Consider the following 16,146-nt stretch of genomic DNA (forward strand, 5'->3'; position numbering starts at 1 on the left):
AGGCAGAGGGAGAGGAGGAAGCAGGCTCCCTGCTGAGCAGAAAGCCCGATGCGGGGCTCGATCCCAGGACCCTGAGACCATGACCTGAGCCGAAAGCAGAGGCTTTAACCCACTGAGCCACCCAGGCGCCCCAAAAATAATTTTTTTTAAATATAGTTGTCGAGAGGGAGAGTTCTTGTATAATTGAGTTACAATTGTATAGTTGCATAATTATACATATGTATATATGTATAATTGATCCACTTCTTTCATGGAATGCCATTTTTACATTTTTTTTTTTAAAGATTTTATTTATTTATTTGTCAGAGAGAGAGAGGGAGAGAGCGTGAGCATAGGCAGACAGAGTGGCAGGCAGAGGCAAAGGGAGAAAGAAGCAGGCTCCCCGCCGAGCAAGGAGTGTGATGTGGGACTCAACCCGAGGATGCTGGGATCATGACCCGAGCCGAAGGCAGCTGCTTAACCCACTGAGCCACCCAGGCGTCCTGCCATTTTTACTTTAAAGAATAACTGGCAGGGGTGCCTGACTGGCTCAGTTAGTAGAGCATGCAACTCTTGATCTTGGGGTTGTGAGTGCAAGCCCCATTTTGGGCAGGGAGATTACTTAAAAAAAAAAACTGACAGAAAAACTGTGGTTATTTAGACATGGGTATTTGGCAGGCTTCTCTCAAAAAGGAAGAAGTGGTTCTGTCACTTCAAGGAAAACAACTGACAGTGTTTGTTCCAAATAAATTTGAGCTTTCAAGTCAAAATTAAAATTTTGGAAAACTTGTAACTGCCTCTGTGAACTTGACTGCTTTCCAGTGCTTAAAGGACTTTTCTGATAGTATTAGTGGTGATATTAGCAAATGTGATATTTTTGATATTATATACCTGTGAAATGTATCAACATTTTGAAGCTCTGCTTAACATAATGAACCACTTTTTTCTAAATGAGTAAAAAATGTATGATTAACAAAGACATGCCTGGGTAGATAATACATTCAAAGTGTGAGATAGACAAATGGATTTTAATATGAAAGAATATAGAAAAGATTATTGATAGGTCCCATATTTCACATTGACATTAACCTTTAAGGAACTGTCACTTATTCAGTTTTGATATAGTATTAAAGAAGAATATCCATATGTATCTGGAAAGGCTATTAAAATATTCCTCCATTTTCTGATACATATTTGTGTGAGTCCAAGTTTTCATAATATACTTTAACCCAACAACATACCACACCAAATTGAATGCAGAAGCAGATCTGAGAATCTAGATGTCTTCTTTTAAGACAGACATTAAGAAGATAGCAAAAACGAAACAGTGCCATTACTTTAAGCCTTATACTTTTTTTGTTTAGGAAAGTATAGTAACTTTTCACTTGAAGATGTTTTTTATGTTAACATAAAATGGGTTGTTTATTATTTTGAATGGATTAATATTTTAAACATTTCTCAATTTTAATTTATAGTATGACAAGTATTATAGAATACAGTTCACATAAAAGCGTTTTGAGTTCTTAATAATTTCTAAGAATGTGAAGCAGTGCTAAGATCAGAAAGTTTGAGAACTACTGGCTTAAGATGTGCTTATAACTTTTATGCTAATTTGGTTTTAGGGAATTGATCCATTTTCCTTAGATGCTCTTGCAAAACATGGCATAGTAGCTCTTCGCAGAGCAAAAAGAAGAAATATGGAAAGGTAAGCTTGCAGATTACTATGTATCCTATTTTTTAACAGATAAAATTGAAATGACCCCACGGTATTCCTTTTAGTTTATATGTAAACATTGTGAGCAAAATAGCATACAGATTCCAAAATACTGTCTTTAATTTCAATAAATAATGGAAGTGTCAAAAATCAAGACTTAAAAAAATATATAGACTGCTAACTTACCTCAGAACTTTATTGAAGTACAAAGAAGGTTTTTATCTTAAAACATTTTTTTTGAAAGAATGAATGGGCAGAGCACTGAGGACTTTTTTTGGAAGATTTTATTTATTTATCTGAGAGAGAGAGAGAGAGAGACACTATGAGGAGTAGGGAGGGGCAGAGGGAGAAGCATACTCCCTGCTGAGCAGGGAGCCTTATGTGGGACTCAATCCCAGGATCCTGGGATCATGACCTGAGCCCAAGGCAGCTGCTTAACTGAGCCACACAGACGCCCCTTCTTAAACAGATTTTAAAAACAATACAACACAGCGAAAATGCTCTGTTCTGTGTTAGATATCTTTTCACTTTTAAGAAGTTAAGTCTAGTGCTTTCTATAACAAAAGCTATGGTACCATATATCATTTCAGACTCTCTCTTGCTTGTGGTGGAATGGCTGTGAATTGTCTTGATGACCTTACTGTAGATTGCTTGGGACATGCTGGTCTTGTACATGAGTGTGCTTTAGTGAGTATCTCTGCTGACAGTGGTTATAAAGTGAAGAGTAAATCTTTTGCTTTTTTATTTTATTTTTTAAGATTTTGTTTATTTATTTGACAGAGGGCACAAGCAGGGGTAGTGGCAGGCAGAGGGAGAAGGGGAAGAAGGCTCCCCACTGAGCAGAGAGCCCAATGTGGGGCTCCATCTCAGGACCCTGAGATGATGACCTGAGCCAAAGGCAGACGCCCCACCCTTTTAAAAAAAAATACTAAGTCTTTTAATTCAGGCTTTTCCTTTTGGTGTCTGAATAATCCACAGGACAGATTTTACAATTTATTTATCTAAATGTTTGTTGAGAGTTCAAATATAACAACTGCTTTTAACACATATTTAGTTATGTTTGATAAGAAAAATTCACATGAAGATTGGGTTCTATTATTATAAGATGGGTCTTCATTTCATAGTAACATTAAGTATTAGAGTTATATCTTCTTGTATTATCGTCTAGGGTGAAGAAAAGTTCACTTTTATTGAGGCCTGTGTTAACCCTCGTTCTGTCACCTTGTTGGTTAAAGGACCGAATAAGCATACTCTGACACAAATCAAGGACGCTATAAGGGATGGACTTCGTGCCATCAAAAATGCCATTGAAGATGGTAGGCTCTTTTTTGTGATGGATATGAACCTTAATGTATTTTTAAAGTAGTAATAACATCTATCATGATACATAGTATTTTAAAAGATATGAATGATTACTATATTTTTTTTTACTAAGATTTTTCCACTGGAATATTCTTAGTAACTATGCTGTGCTTTTTTTTATATGAGCACAAGTAGGGGGAGGGGCAGAGGGAGAAGGAGAAGGACAAATGCCAGCTGAGCAGGGAGCCCAACTTGGGGCTTGATCTCAGGAACCTGAGATCATGGCCCCAGTTGAAGTCAGATGCTTAACTGACTGAGCCCCCCAGGTGCCCTAGTATGCTGCCCTTTTAATTAACTTCTGTTTATGAAGTGAAAAAGCACTTAATTTGATGCTGTAGTATCATTTTTTTTATTTTTAGAAATTTATTTTTAAAACCACTGGGGTGCCTGGTTGTCTCAGTCAGCTAAGCATCTGAGTCTTGATCTCAGCTTAGGTCTCAATCTCAGAGTCATGAGTTCAGGCCCAAGTTCAGTTTCATGCTGGGTGTGGAGCCTACTTAAAAAAAAAAAGAAAAAAAAAAGAAATTTATTTTTAAAATCATGAAAATACTTTTCCAGCTTAGAACTCATTCCATTACCTTAGGTGCAGTGTAATTTTCAGAAAAATTAGGAAAGAATATTAGCATGTATTATTTACTGATAATTTATAAACTAACTCCATTTAAAATACAATAATAAGCACATGAAAAGATGCTCAACATAATTAATCATTAGGAAAATGAAAATCAAAACCATGAAGAGATACTGTTTTACAACTGTTATGATGGCTATAAATCAAAAAGCTGGACAACAGTAAATGTTGGCAAGGATATGGAGAAATTAGTAGCCCTCAACATTGTTGGTGGGAACTGCTGGAAAATAGTAGGGAGTTCCTTACAAAGTTAAACACAGAGTCACTAGATGACCCAACAAATCAACTTTTAGGTATATACCTACGGTATACCTTAATATTCTTTGATCAAGTTGTTCTGGCTGCATTTGTTGAAAAGATTTTTCTTTTTCCAGTGAGTTGAGTTGCCTTTGAAACTTTTCATTGAAAATCAATTGTCCCTATTTGTGTGGTTCTATTTCTGTGTTCTTATTCTGTTCCATTGATCTGTTTGTCTATCTCAGTGTTAATATACTCTCCTGTTTACTGTAACTTTATGGTAAGTCTTGAAATCAGCAGTGTCAATCCTCCCATTTTGTTCTTTTTCAAGTTATTTTGGTTATTTAAAATCTTTTGCATCTTCATATGAATTTTAGAATTAGCATGTCAGTTTCTACCAAAAAGACTTGAGATTTTGATTGGAATTTCATTGAATCTATAGAACATTCTGGGAATAATTGGTATCTTAATATTGAGTCATTGTATATTTATTTATTTGAGCCTTCTTGACTCTATCTCAGCTATAAATATATATATTTATTTCAGCAATATTTTGTAATTTTTAGTGGCATATCTTTTTTCAGATTTATGTAGTTCATGAATTTTGGTCCTTTGGTATATGATGTTTTTAAAATTTCCATTTCTGATTTTAAGATAGAGAAATACAGTTGATTTTTGCGTATTGATCTTAAATTCTGAAACCTTGTTAAACTCACTCATTCTAGTAGCTTTCTTATAGATATCATTGACTTATCTATATAAGTGGTATAAATGATCATGTTGTCTGCTAATAAAGACAATTTTACTTCTTCCTTTCCAATCTGGATATCTTTTATTTCTTTTTTCCTTTTATTCCTGTGGGCTAGAAACTTCAATACATTGTAATGGAAATGGTGAGGGTGGGCATCCTTTCCTTGCTCCTGATCATACGGGGAAAACATTTAGCCTTTCTCTATTATGTGTGAAAATTAGCTGTAGATTTTTCTAGAAGTCCTCTGTCAGATTGAGGAAGTTCTCTTGCTGAGAGTTTTATCACGAATGATGTTGATTTTGCCAGTTGCTTTTCTGGTGATCTATTGAGGTGATTATATGTTTCTTCTCTGTTAGATTATTAATGTGGTAAATTACATTAATTTTTAAACGTTCAACCAACCTTACATTCTTGAGTTAAACCCTACTTACCTATGATATATTATCCTCTTTAAATGTAGATTACAGTTTTTAAATTATTTTTTTAAATTTTGGATATATATATGTATATAATTTGTTATTTTAATCATTTTTAAGTGTTACAATTCAGTGGCAGTAAGTTACATTCTTTCACGTTGTTGTGCAGCCATCACCATCATCCATCAATAGAACATTTTTCATCTTATAATACCAGAAATCCATAGCCATTAAACAATAATTCTCCATTCCCCTCTCCTCCCATCTCCTGGAAACCACTCTTCTAATTACAGTGTCTGTGAAATGGACTATTCTATGTACCTTGTTTGAGTAGAATCATCCAGTATTTGTCCTTTTGTGACTGGCTTATTTCACTTAGCATGTCTTCAGGGTTCATCCATGTCGTGGTATATGTCAGAATGTCCTTGCTTTTTAAGGCTGAATAACATTGCATTTTATATGTATATAAATATATAATTTTATATTTATTTTATATATATATGTGTGTGTGTATATATATATATATATATATATATATATGAATGATTAGGACAGAATATTAGCATCTATCTATCTATCAACTTGGTGACTGCATCCTTGCCACCCATTCACATTTTTAAAAAGTTTCTTGTGAGGGGCATGTATACACACACACACACACACAGAGCTCGTTACTTATCCATTTATCCATTGATAGAAACTTAGATCACTTCACCTTTTGGCTGTTGTGAATAATGCTGATATGTGTGTTGTCCTTTCTATATATTGTTGGACTTGATTTGCTAAAATACTAAAAGAATTTTTATATTTATATTCATAAGGGGTATTTATATATATATATTTTTTTGCTTATAATACTTTTATCTTTTTTGCTGTTAGAATAATGCTGGCCTCAAGAATGAGTTAGAAAACATTCTCTCCTTTTTAATTTTCTGAAAGTGTTGAATGCTTGTGTAGAATTGTATTACTTCTTTCTTAAATGTTTGGTAGAGTTTACCAGTAAAGCCATCTGGGCCTGCAGTTTTTTTCATGAGAAGTATTTAAGCTATAATGTCTTTTTAATAGATACTTTTTATCTTATTTTTTTGAGTTTGTGTCATTCAAGAAATTTGTCTGTTTCGTCTGTTGAGATCATCAAACTGTTGACCATGAGCTAAATCCTGTTTGCTGCCTGTTTTTGGTAAATAAAGTTTATGGGGATATAGCTATACCCATTCATTCAGGTATTACCTGTGCCTCTTTTGTGCTACAGTGGCAGGGTTGAATAGTTACAAAGGTGATGGCATGGCCAACAGAGTCTAAAACATTTAAATATGGTGTTTTGCATATTTGCCAATCCCTGATCTAAGTTTTCAAATTGATTTGCATAAGTTGTTCATAATATTCCCTTACTATTGTACTTTTAACGTCTGTGGAATCTATAGTTATAAATATCTTTTTCATTTCTGACATTGTTCCTTTTCTTGACACTGTTCACGTTTATTTCATTGATTTCTGCTCCAATTTTTATTATTTTCTTCTGTTCACATTAAGTTTCATTTGCTCTTTTCTAGTTCTTAGGTGGGGAGGCTGAAGTCATTTGTTTGAGACTTTTCTAATGTAGGTGTTTAGTGATACAAGTTTCTTTTTAGGTGTTGCTTTAGTAACATCCCACAAATTTTATGTGTTTTCGCAGAATGGGACCAGGAAAGTTTTTACAGCTACTGGTAATGTTCTCTAATGTTCTGTTTCTTAAGGTGGGTGGGAGGTACATGAGTACATTTATTTCCACATTTATTCTTTATACCTTATACATATAAATATCCTTCTGTGTATATTCAGTATTTCACAAGAACTTGAAAATTTTTTTTAAATTACTTTTTAATTCTGGTATAATTAACATACAGTGTTATATCACAAGGAACTTTTTAAAAATGTCAATGGGTGGCAAGGATGTGGTCACCAAATGGATAGACGACTCTTTTGAGCAATTGCGTTGTACAGGGAAGCAGAGGAAGGGGCAAGTAATTAAAAAATAATGTAGGATAAAGGAGGGATTCTTTTTGTGTTGTTCTGTTTTAAAGATGGGTGATTCCAAGGCAAATTTATTGATTCAAGGAGAGTCATAAACTTTACGAAAACTGTATCAGCAGGTATAAAAGTCATATCCTGTTGTGAAAAGTGATGTTTTTAACCAGAGCTTTTACCTTAGAGTAATAAGAACACCTGTATTTTTCCCTCAGGTAGCTGTTTGGGTTTCGCTTAAGTATAGAAAACAAATACTGTCATAAGTCTCAAGAATTCTATACCAAAACGGTGACGAAAGTATCTTGGCCTAAAGTTTTTTTTTTTTAATTTTATTTCAAATCAGATACTACAATTAGTTTCCTGTCCCCCAAATTATAAATGACTACCTTTTAAATATAGTCATAAAGAACAAGATGAAGATGGAAGAAATGTCTACTCTTAACAGAGAATGAAGTAAGCTGCTCGCAGCCAGTTGTCTGTACCATACCTAATTATTTAATGGTGTGTAACCTCAGAATGCTTCATAAGGCATCTGAGTAACCACTGAACTATGCAACTTACTTTATTTCCATATATATTTAGGTATATTTTAGGTGTCGGCAGTATAATTTGAACCCACTTGAATAGCTAAGTGCTTTTTTCTCTGGTGTTTCTGTCCAGCATGCCTTGCCAATCTTTTCCCTCCAACAGGCTGTGTTGTTCCAGGAGCAGGTGCAGTTGAAGTGGCAATAGCGGAAGCCCTTGTTAATTACAAGCACCGTATAAAAGGAAGAGCTCGTCTTGGAGTCCAAGCTTTTGCTGATGCCTTGCTCATTATTCCTAAGGTACAACTATCCTCATGGCCAAAGAACTAGTGGTTAGACATAAGGGCGTCGGATTGTAAATTGTCCACATTATCTAAGACCAGAGTAGAAAGACAGCCTTTTTTAATTAACATATAATGTATTATTTGCTCTGGGGTACAGGTCTGTGAATCGTCAGGTTTACACACACACTTCACAGCACTCACCATATCACATACCCTCCCCAGTGTCCATAACCCAACCATCCTCTCCTACCCCTCTCCCCACCAGCAACCCTCACTTTGTCTTGTGAGAGTAAGAGAGACAGTTTTTATTTGCATTTCCCCAGGCACTTTTGTTTAAGATATGTTACAGTTAAGCAGGGAAACTTTTGGATAATAGCTTGGAATCCTTGTCAAAGTTTTGTGAAATAACTAAATTGCCCCTTTGCCTATTTCTGAGTGCAAAATTTGAAGTAAGTCCAGAAATTTCCTTCAAAAATGGTTCATGATTAATCATAATGAGAAAGTTTAGAACTTAAAATTTAACTAGACTTTAGGGTAGATTTCTTCTTGGTGGTGGTATCCAAAGTGTTATCATCACTTTAAATTGTGGGAAGTGAGAACTTCAGGCTGTTTAGCACTGCCAAATATAAGTGTGCTTTTGTGATTTTCATTTTAATACCTAGAAAAGGAGAGAAACCAGATATTCCATGTGTCGAAAGAAGGACAGAGAATTACCATTCCTTTTCCTTTGCCTTAATCTGGTTGTGAACCACTTAGAAACAGAGAAGACCATGTCAAAGGTGTTATTACCATGAAGTAAAAGATTAAGAACAGTGCTAGCAAAATCTTTTTGTTAATTGCTTTAAAATTATTCATAATTTGTAGAATCTTTGAGAATTGGATATCTGTTTTATCTTTGCCCAAAACAGCAAAGTCAGTAAGTGATGGTCCGGTAGTTGACACAAACTGGTAAGCCTGGTAAATAGTGGTGGTTTGGTTCTACTTGGAAATAAACCAGGTTTAGAGTGCTTTCGTCTCCGTTCCTATTGCCACAGGTCATGACTGTCCTCATGTTGATGAGGACATAAAGATCCTGAAAATATGGAGGGTTCCTTTAGCAGGTGCCTAGGAAAAGCTAGAAAATGTGTGGCTCAAGGAAAAAGAAGAAATAATACCATTCTACTAATTTTCCATTTATTATTATTATTTTGCAATGATTTTATTTATTTGAGAGAGCATGGGAGAGAGCGAGAGAGAGGGAGCGAGAGAGTATAAGCATGAATGCATAAGCAGGGAGGAGAGGCTTGATCCCAAGACCCTGAGATCATAACCTGAGCCAAAGGCAGATGCTTAACCTACTGAGCCACCCAGGTACCCCCCCCAATCCATTTTTTAAGAAATCCTTTGCAAGGAGGGAAATTAATATGGGGTGGGGATGAGGGACAGTAATGTCCTCAGAATTTAGTGTAATACACATGGGGAAGATGTTTATGTAAATATAAAAACTGCTAGATACATGAAATAATAATTTGGTTAACAATGGAATTCTTTGAAAGGAAATGATTACTGTATTATGAATATGTTTTCACAAGACTAGAGGGCAGAGCCTCACTTTTTATATTTGATACTCAAATACGTATGGGAAGATAATTCACACACTATTTTTTTATTCTTAAAGGTTCTTGCTCAGAATTCTGGTTTTGAACTGCAGGAAACACTGGTAAAAGTTCAGACTGAACATTCTGAATCAAAACAACCTGTTGGTATAGATCTGGATACCGGTAAGAAAGTGAAGAAAAATTAGCTGCTCAGTAAAGAAAGAGGTTATATTACAGTGACCCAGAACTTATAGTGAGGGATTGGAGATTCGGGTGACTTCAATATTTAAAATTTGGGTGCCTTTAATTTACTTTTGAATTTCTTGAAAGAAAACATTCTTTAAGAAAAAGTTTTTGAGTGCTTGTTATTTGACTCTTGAGATTGACCAAGAACAAAAGAGACAAAACCCCCTGCCCTGCTAAACTTATAGCAGGGAAGGATAGGCACTAAATAATTAGCTTAGGGGCGCCTGGGTGGCTCAGTGGGTTAAAGCCTCTGCCTTCAGCTCAGGTCATAATCTCAGGATCCTGGGATGGAGCCCCGCATCAGGCTCTCTGCTCAAGCGGGGAGCCTGCTTCCTCCTCTCTCTCTCTGCCTGCCTCTCTGCCTACTTGTGATCTCTGTCTGTCAAATAAATAAATAAAAATCTTAAAAAAAATAATAAGCTTAATAAATAAGTTCCCTGAGCATTTAAGGAGTAATAAATACAATGAAAAAAAAAAAAAAAAGGACCCTATAAGGAAGACTATGAATGCTAGCATGAGGGGGCGGTCACAATTTAAAGAGAGAGGGTGGGTAGGGTAGACCTCATTGAGAATATGTCTGTAGAAAATAATCAAAGGAAGTAAGGAAGTAGCCTTGTTCGGGAACTGAGGAAAGAGTGTCTTGGGCAGAAGGAGCAGCCAGTGGCAAGGCCAGTGTCTGAAGTTTTTGAAGAGGAGGAAGGAGATTAGAGAAGTAACAGAGAGATCATGCAGGGTATGGGGGCCAGTCCAAGGACTTTGACTTTTACTGCAGTGGAAGAGGGAGCAATTTTTGGCAGAGCTGTGATGTGGCCTAATTACATTTAAAAGGATCATTCCAGTTATTCCATGGAGAGGAGTCTACTGAACAACTAGAAGGTTGGAATGGCCAAAAACCGCATTGGAGAACTGTGGGTAGAGCAGCTTTGGTGGAGGAGGCCAGCACTGAGTTTTGGCAGAAGTTAAAATCAAAGTGTCTTAGACTTTCCAGTGAAATAGACAGTTGGAAGTATCAGTCTGGAGCTCAAGAAAGAGCTCTGGGTTGGAGAAAAAAATGAGAGTCTTTTGAGTGTATATGGTTTAAATCCAGAAGACTCGGTGAGAATACTTGGGGAGTGAGTATAGAGAGAGAAGAAAAGAACCCAGGACTAAGTCACTGGCTACTCTAAAATTAAGAGCTCTGGGAAGATGAGGAAGAACCAGGAAAGTCAACAGAAAAGGAGTCATTAATGTAAAAAAAAAACCAGGCTGAGTGTGGTGTCCTGGAAGACAAGTGAAGCTAGAGTAGTCGGGAGGCTGTGTTAAGTGTTGCTGATCCACAAGGCTTGAGAGCTGACCATTAGGTTGGATTTGATAACATGGAGGTCATTGTGACCTGGACACTAGTAGTTCTGGTGGTATATTAAACACTGTTAGAATATATAACCAGTATTAACAGAATATATCAAGATTGTAGTGTTAAAATAGTTTGTTTTTACTTTGCAGGTGAGCCCATGGTAGCGGCAGATGCAGGAGTTTGGGATAATTATTGTGTGAAAAAACAACTTCTTCATTCTTGGTAAATTCATATTAGTTAAAAGAGAAAGACTTCTAGGGACGTAATCAGTAACTTTAAAACTTGTTTATTGTTTTTGCCACCCTATAGTGAAAAATGGTTAAGTGTATGAAAAGGTGTAGTATCCAGTTACTAACACTAGCTTCTGTCATTTCACAGCCCTTTGTCCATTTTAATTCTAGCAGTGTCAGATTTGGAAACGTTTCCCTTACTGTTTATTTGAGGGGGAAGAGAAAGAAGAAGTTTACTGAAATTGTACTACACGTCTAGTGGGGGGAAAAGCAAATGATGTGCTAAAAATGAGCTCAGTTTTGCTGGTACATAAAGTCAAACTTTTGTTTTATCAGCTGAGGATCTGAAATTATAATACAAGGGTGATGTTTGTATTTACAATAACTTCGTCTGGTAATTTCTCAGACCAACACATTAAAGAACAAAGTACTTTTAGTAGCTGGAGATTGCTGGGGGGGAAGATGAGAGCGAGTTGGTAGGCTTTACTTACCCTGTTATCTTTTTCCTCAGCACAGTGATTGCCACCAACATTCTCCTGGTTGATGAAATTATGCGAGCTGGTATGTCTTCTCTTAAAGGGTGATTGAGTTCAAAATCAACTCTTCCAGAAGCTGAGATTTAGTACATTTACATCAGCTGCCATTATATAACCTAAGCCATTCTTAATTTTTGCACAATAAAAGCAGTTTATATTTGCTGGCCTTAGCAGTCTCAGTAATACTTCATCAACATATAAAGAACACAAGGACTTTCCTAGTAAAGGAATAATAATGAAAATATTTTTCCTTAAGAGTTCTAACTTTGGGGTTCCTGTCTGGCTCAGTTAGAAGAGCATGTAACTCTTGATTTTGGGGTCATGAGTTTGAGCCCCACACTGGGGGTAGAGATTACTTAGAGATTACTTAAACTCCTTAAGAGTTCTAACTTTGGGGTTCCTGTCTGGCTCAGTTAGAAGAGCATGTAACTCTTGATTTTGGGGTCATGAGTTTGAGTCCCACACTGGGGGTAGAGAAAAAGAGTTCTAACTTCCTATCCTTTATTGTATGTTTGATATGAAATAATAAAAAATCACGTGCTTTTAAAACTTCTGCAATTTCCTGAGTAACAGGTATGATAGGAGCATTTTTTGGGTTATAATATTGGTCTTAGTCTCTATTTCCAGAGAAAACAGAGCTTAGAAGCTTAGAGCTTCAGGGGCGCCTGGGCGGCTCAGTGGATTAAAGCCTCTGCCTTCTGCTTGGGTCATGATCCCAGGCATCGCATCAGGCTCTCTGCTCAGCGGGGAGCCTGCTTCCCCGCCCCCCGCACCCCCCCACCGCCAGCCCCGCTCTGCCTGCCTCTCTGTCTACCTTGATCTCTGTCTAATAAATAAGTGTATTTAAAACAAAAACAAAAACAAAAAAGCTTAGAGCTTCTAAGATCATTGGAATTTTTGGAACTAATGATTGTCTTTTTGTATGCTAATTAGTGACTCTTGATGGGCCCTTAGGATGGCAACTGGGTGCCAGAGCAACTGGGTTAGAACTTTCAGCCTCTCCCCACATGTCCCACTCTACCCCTCTACCTCTAGGGTAGGTAGAGGGGCTGGAAATTGAGTTACCAACCAGTCATGCCTATGTGATGAAACCTCCGTAACAGTTTCTAAACTGTGGGATTCAGTGACCATCCAGATTGGTGAACACATCCATGTGCCAGGAGGGTCGGCCCAGTCCAGCTCTCTTCGGGACAGAAGCTCCTGTGCCTAGGAATCCTCTGGACTCGTGCTATGTATGTCTTCCTTATGTTGTTCATTTATACCCTTTATAATGTCCTTTATAATCAGCTAAATGTGTTCCCATGAGCTTCTGTAGCAAATGATTGAACATGAGGAGGCAGTGATGGGGAACCCCTGATTTGTAGCCCAGTTGGACAGAAGTGTGAGTAAAATGGGTACCCACAGCTTGCAATTGGTGTCTGAAGTAGGAGTCTGTCTTGTTGGACTCAGCCCTTGATCTGTGGGGTCTGCCCTTCCTGCAGGTAGGTAGTGTCAGAACTGATTGTAGAACACCCACTGGGTATCTGGACAGTTGGAGGATTGGTTGGCATACGGAACCCCCGCACATTATTTGGTGTCGGAAGTGTTGTGAGTAGGGGAAGCAGTGTTCCCTTAGTAGGCTACTGCACTTTTCATAAAATTGAATCTATTGGGATTCTTAGACTGTTGGACAACTTTTAGTGAACAAAATACAGAGCACAGGTTTTTGAGTACCCAAGTCAATTTCCGGTTTATCAGAGGGTATAAATGTAACAGGACAGCATTTTATTCTCTCTCAAGATTCCTTCAGTAACTTCTTACTGCCACTGATTCCGCTTATAAGTATGACATCAGTTTGTGATGATAGCTTCGGATTTCATTGAAACCTGACATTTTATTTTGCATATAATGTATTATATTTTATCTGGCTCTTTGGTATATATGATCAGCTGCTTACACTTCTGTGCTAGCTCTCTGACCAGGTGGTTAAATGGAGCAGGTCTCATCTGGAAAGCTGGGGGGAGTGTTGGCACTAATATTGGGAAATAATTGTTGTTGGCTTTGAATGGAGCTTTCTGTATCAGTATTATAGCAATAGCTTTCTTGTTTGAAACACTAGAGAGAATTAATCTGTTGTATTCTTTATTATCATTAGACTGCTTGTAGTTAATTTCTTTCCATGGATGCAAGTTCATAAGAGATTAAAAGCCAAGTGCATTTAAAGGAGCTTTGGCCCGTTAGTGCATAAAAGAGGTTTGTTTAACCATTTCCTGCCTGAGTTGAAAACCTGTACTTTCATACCGCATTTCCCCCGACTTGATACATTGTCAACATCTTTCCAAGTTAATAACCATCCTTCTGAGCTGTAATTTCTTTGTGGTTACATGATATTTGATTGTATAGCTATTCTGTGATTTATTTAATTCTGTTTTCAAATTTTTTTTCCCATTAAAAACAAACATCTGGGGGTGCCTGGGTGGCTCAGTGGGTTAAACCTCTGCCTTTGGATCAGGTCATGATCTCAGGGTCCTGGGATCAAACCCCGCATTGGGCTCCCTCCTCTGCAGGGAGCCTTCTTCCCTCTCTCTCTCTGCCTGCCTCTTTGCCTACTTATGATCTCTCTCTGTCAAGTAAATAAATAAAATCTTAAAAAAAAAATCTCCTTTTTTAGTTTCTATCCTTGTTTTATAGGATAGGTCTTTTAAGACGTGCACACCATGCATACTGCCAGACTTTGTTCTACATAAAATGTTTAAATTATGAAATATTTTAAATATACCAGAAGGACAGAAAAAATATAAACTTTGTATCCTCCACCTAGCTTTAACAAATAGTAACATTTTGTCATGTTTGCTTCAGATTTTCTTTGTTGTTAAATTGCCACCCTTCCCCACCCACATCCCATCGCATGCTTTTCCCACCATTCCTCCCTAGAAAAAGACTGCCTAGAGGTAGTCTTTGATCTTTGATATATATCATCCCCATGCACTTAAAAAAAAAAAAATCCACCCTTTTTATATGTATGCATATGCCCGTAGCAATGTAAAATTATTCTTTTTGGGTTTTTAAAATGTAGAGAAAGAATATACTTTTGCTGCTTTTATTTCCTACTTGACATATGGTTTTGAGATTTATGTATTTGTTCGCTTTAGCTGTTTTTGAGTATTCCAGTGTATTTCTATACTATAGTGTATTGATCCATCAGTGGGCCTTTTGGTTATTTCTAATTTTACATCACTTTAAACACCACAGCATTGACTTTCTCTGTACATGTCTCTTTGGGCGCATTTGTGAGAGTGTTTCTAGAGATTATACCTACAAATGGAATGGCTTGGGTTTAGCATTCCTCATCTTTATATTTACAAAGTGATTATACCAGTTCACATTCTCCCTTGCAATATATAAAACTGTTGTTCCATGCCCTTACAACCTTGCTAAGTCGTAATATTTTTAAAGTTTGAATTTTTGCCCATCTGAGGTATTTAAGTTATAGCTTATCTTACACAGTTGCCTTAATTACTAGTGTAATTGAACATTTGAATATTGGCCATTTTCAGTTCTACAGAATTGCCTATTCACACTGTTGACCATTTTTTTCATTGGATTTGTCTTTCAGGTTGGCATATTTGGGGTTCTGCCTCTACTTATCTATCTATCTGTATTTTATAATATTTCCTTCCAGCCTGAAGCCTTCTCACCTTTGCAAAATACACAGAAGAATTTGATACACATTTTTATTTTTTAGACTGAAATTTGTCATATTTTTCTTTTCAATTTTTTTGTTCCACAAGGAATTCTCTACTTCAATAATAAATATCTTTAAAATAGTTTATGAGTTTTCAGATTTTATCACATTACGCCTTTAATTCATCTGGAATTTATTTTTGTGTATAATGTGTGTTGTGGATCTAGTTTTTGTCCCCTTACATTGCCAACCAAGTGTTCTCAGACTGACTGATTTATGTTATCACCTCTATCATATATTGTATACTCTTGGATTGAAAAAATTTTAAAACTTGCACTTGTTTCTGATTTAAATATTTTGTTCCCTTGGTCTGGGTAGATTGTTATTCTAACAATATTGCTTTAATTCTTAAAACTTTATTTAAAAAGTTTTGATATGTGGTAGGGTGGCCCCCAACCCCTTCTTCATTTTCTTCAAAATTATTTTGGCTATTCCTGGATCTCATCTTTCCCTTCTTCCATATGAATTTTAGGATCAGCTTGTTGAGTTAGTGTTTTGATTAGAATTGCACTAATTTTATAGGTGATTTCAGGTTGAAATGGATATGTAGGTGTATATACACACTTCTTACTCATAAAAGTTTAATATCCCTTCA

General features: G+C 36.4%; 1 protein-coding gene across 2 annotated transcripts in view; it reads left to right on the forward strand.

Annotated features, from left to right (window-relative positions):
• Positions 1-11,981, forward strand: part of CCT6B (chaperonin containing TCP1 subunit 6B) — a 28,963-nt gene extending 16,982 nt beyond the window's left edge. For both annotated transcript variants that reach the window (XM_059378526.1, XM_059378527.1), the window contains 7 exons: positions 1,602-1,684; positions 2,284-2,380; positions 2,862-3,009; positions 7,788-7,921; positions 9,563-9,665; positions 11,211-11,283; positions 11,803-11,981. In XM_059378526.1, the coding sequence (XP_059234509.1) occupies positions 1,602-1,684; positions 2,284-2,380; positions 2,862-3,009; positions 7,788-7,921; positions 9,563-9,665; positions 11,211-11,283; positions 11,803-11,875 (711 nt within the window). In that variant the 3' untranslated portion in view covers positions 11,876-11,981. The remainder of the gene's footprint in view (positions 1-1,601; positions 1,685-2,283; positions 2,381-2,861; positions 3,010-7,787; positions 7,922-9,562; positions 9,666-11,210; positions 11,284-11,802) is intronic.
• The last annotated feature ends 4,165 nt before the right edge of the window (positions 11,982-16,146 follow it).

Source organism: Mustela nigripes, chromosome 16 (assembly GCF_022355385.1).
Source record: "Mustela nigripes isolate SB6536 chromosome 16, MUSNIG.SB6536, whole genome shotgun sequence".
Lineage (NCBI taxonomy): Eukaryota > Metazoa > Chordata > Mammalia > Carnivora > Mustelidae > Mustela > Mustela nigripes.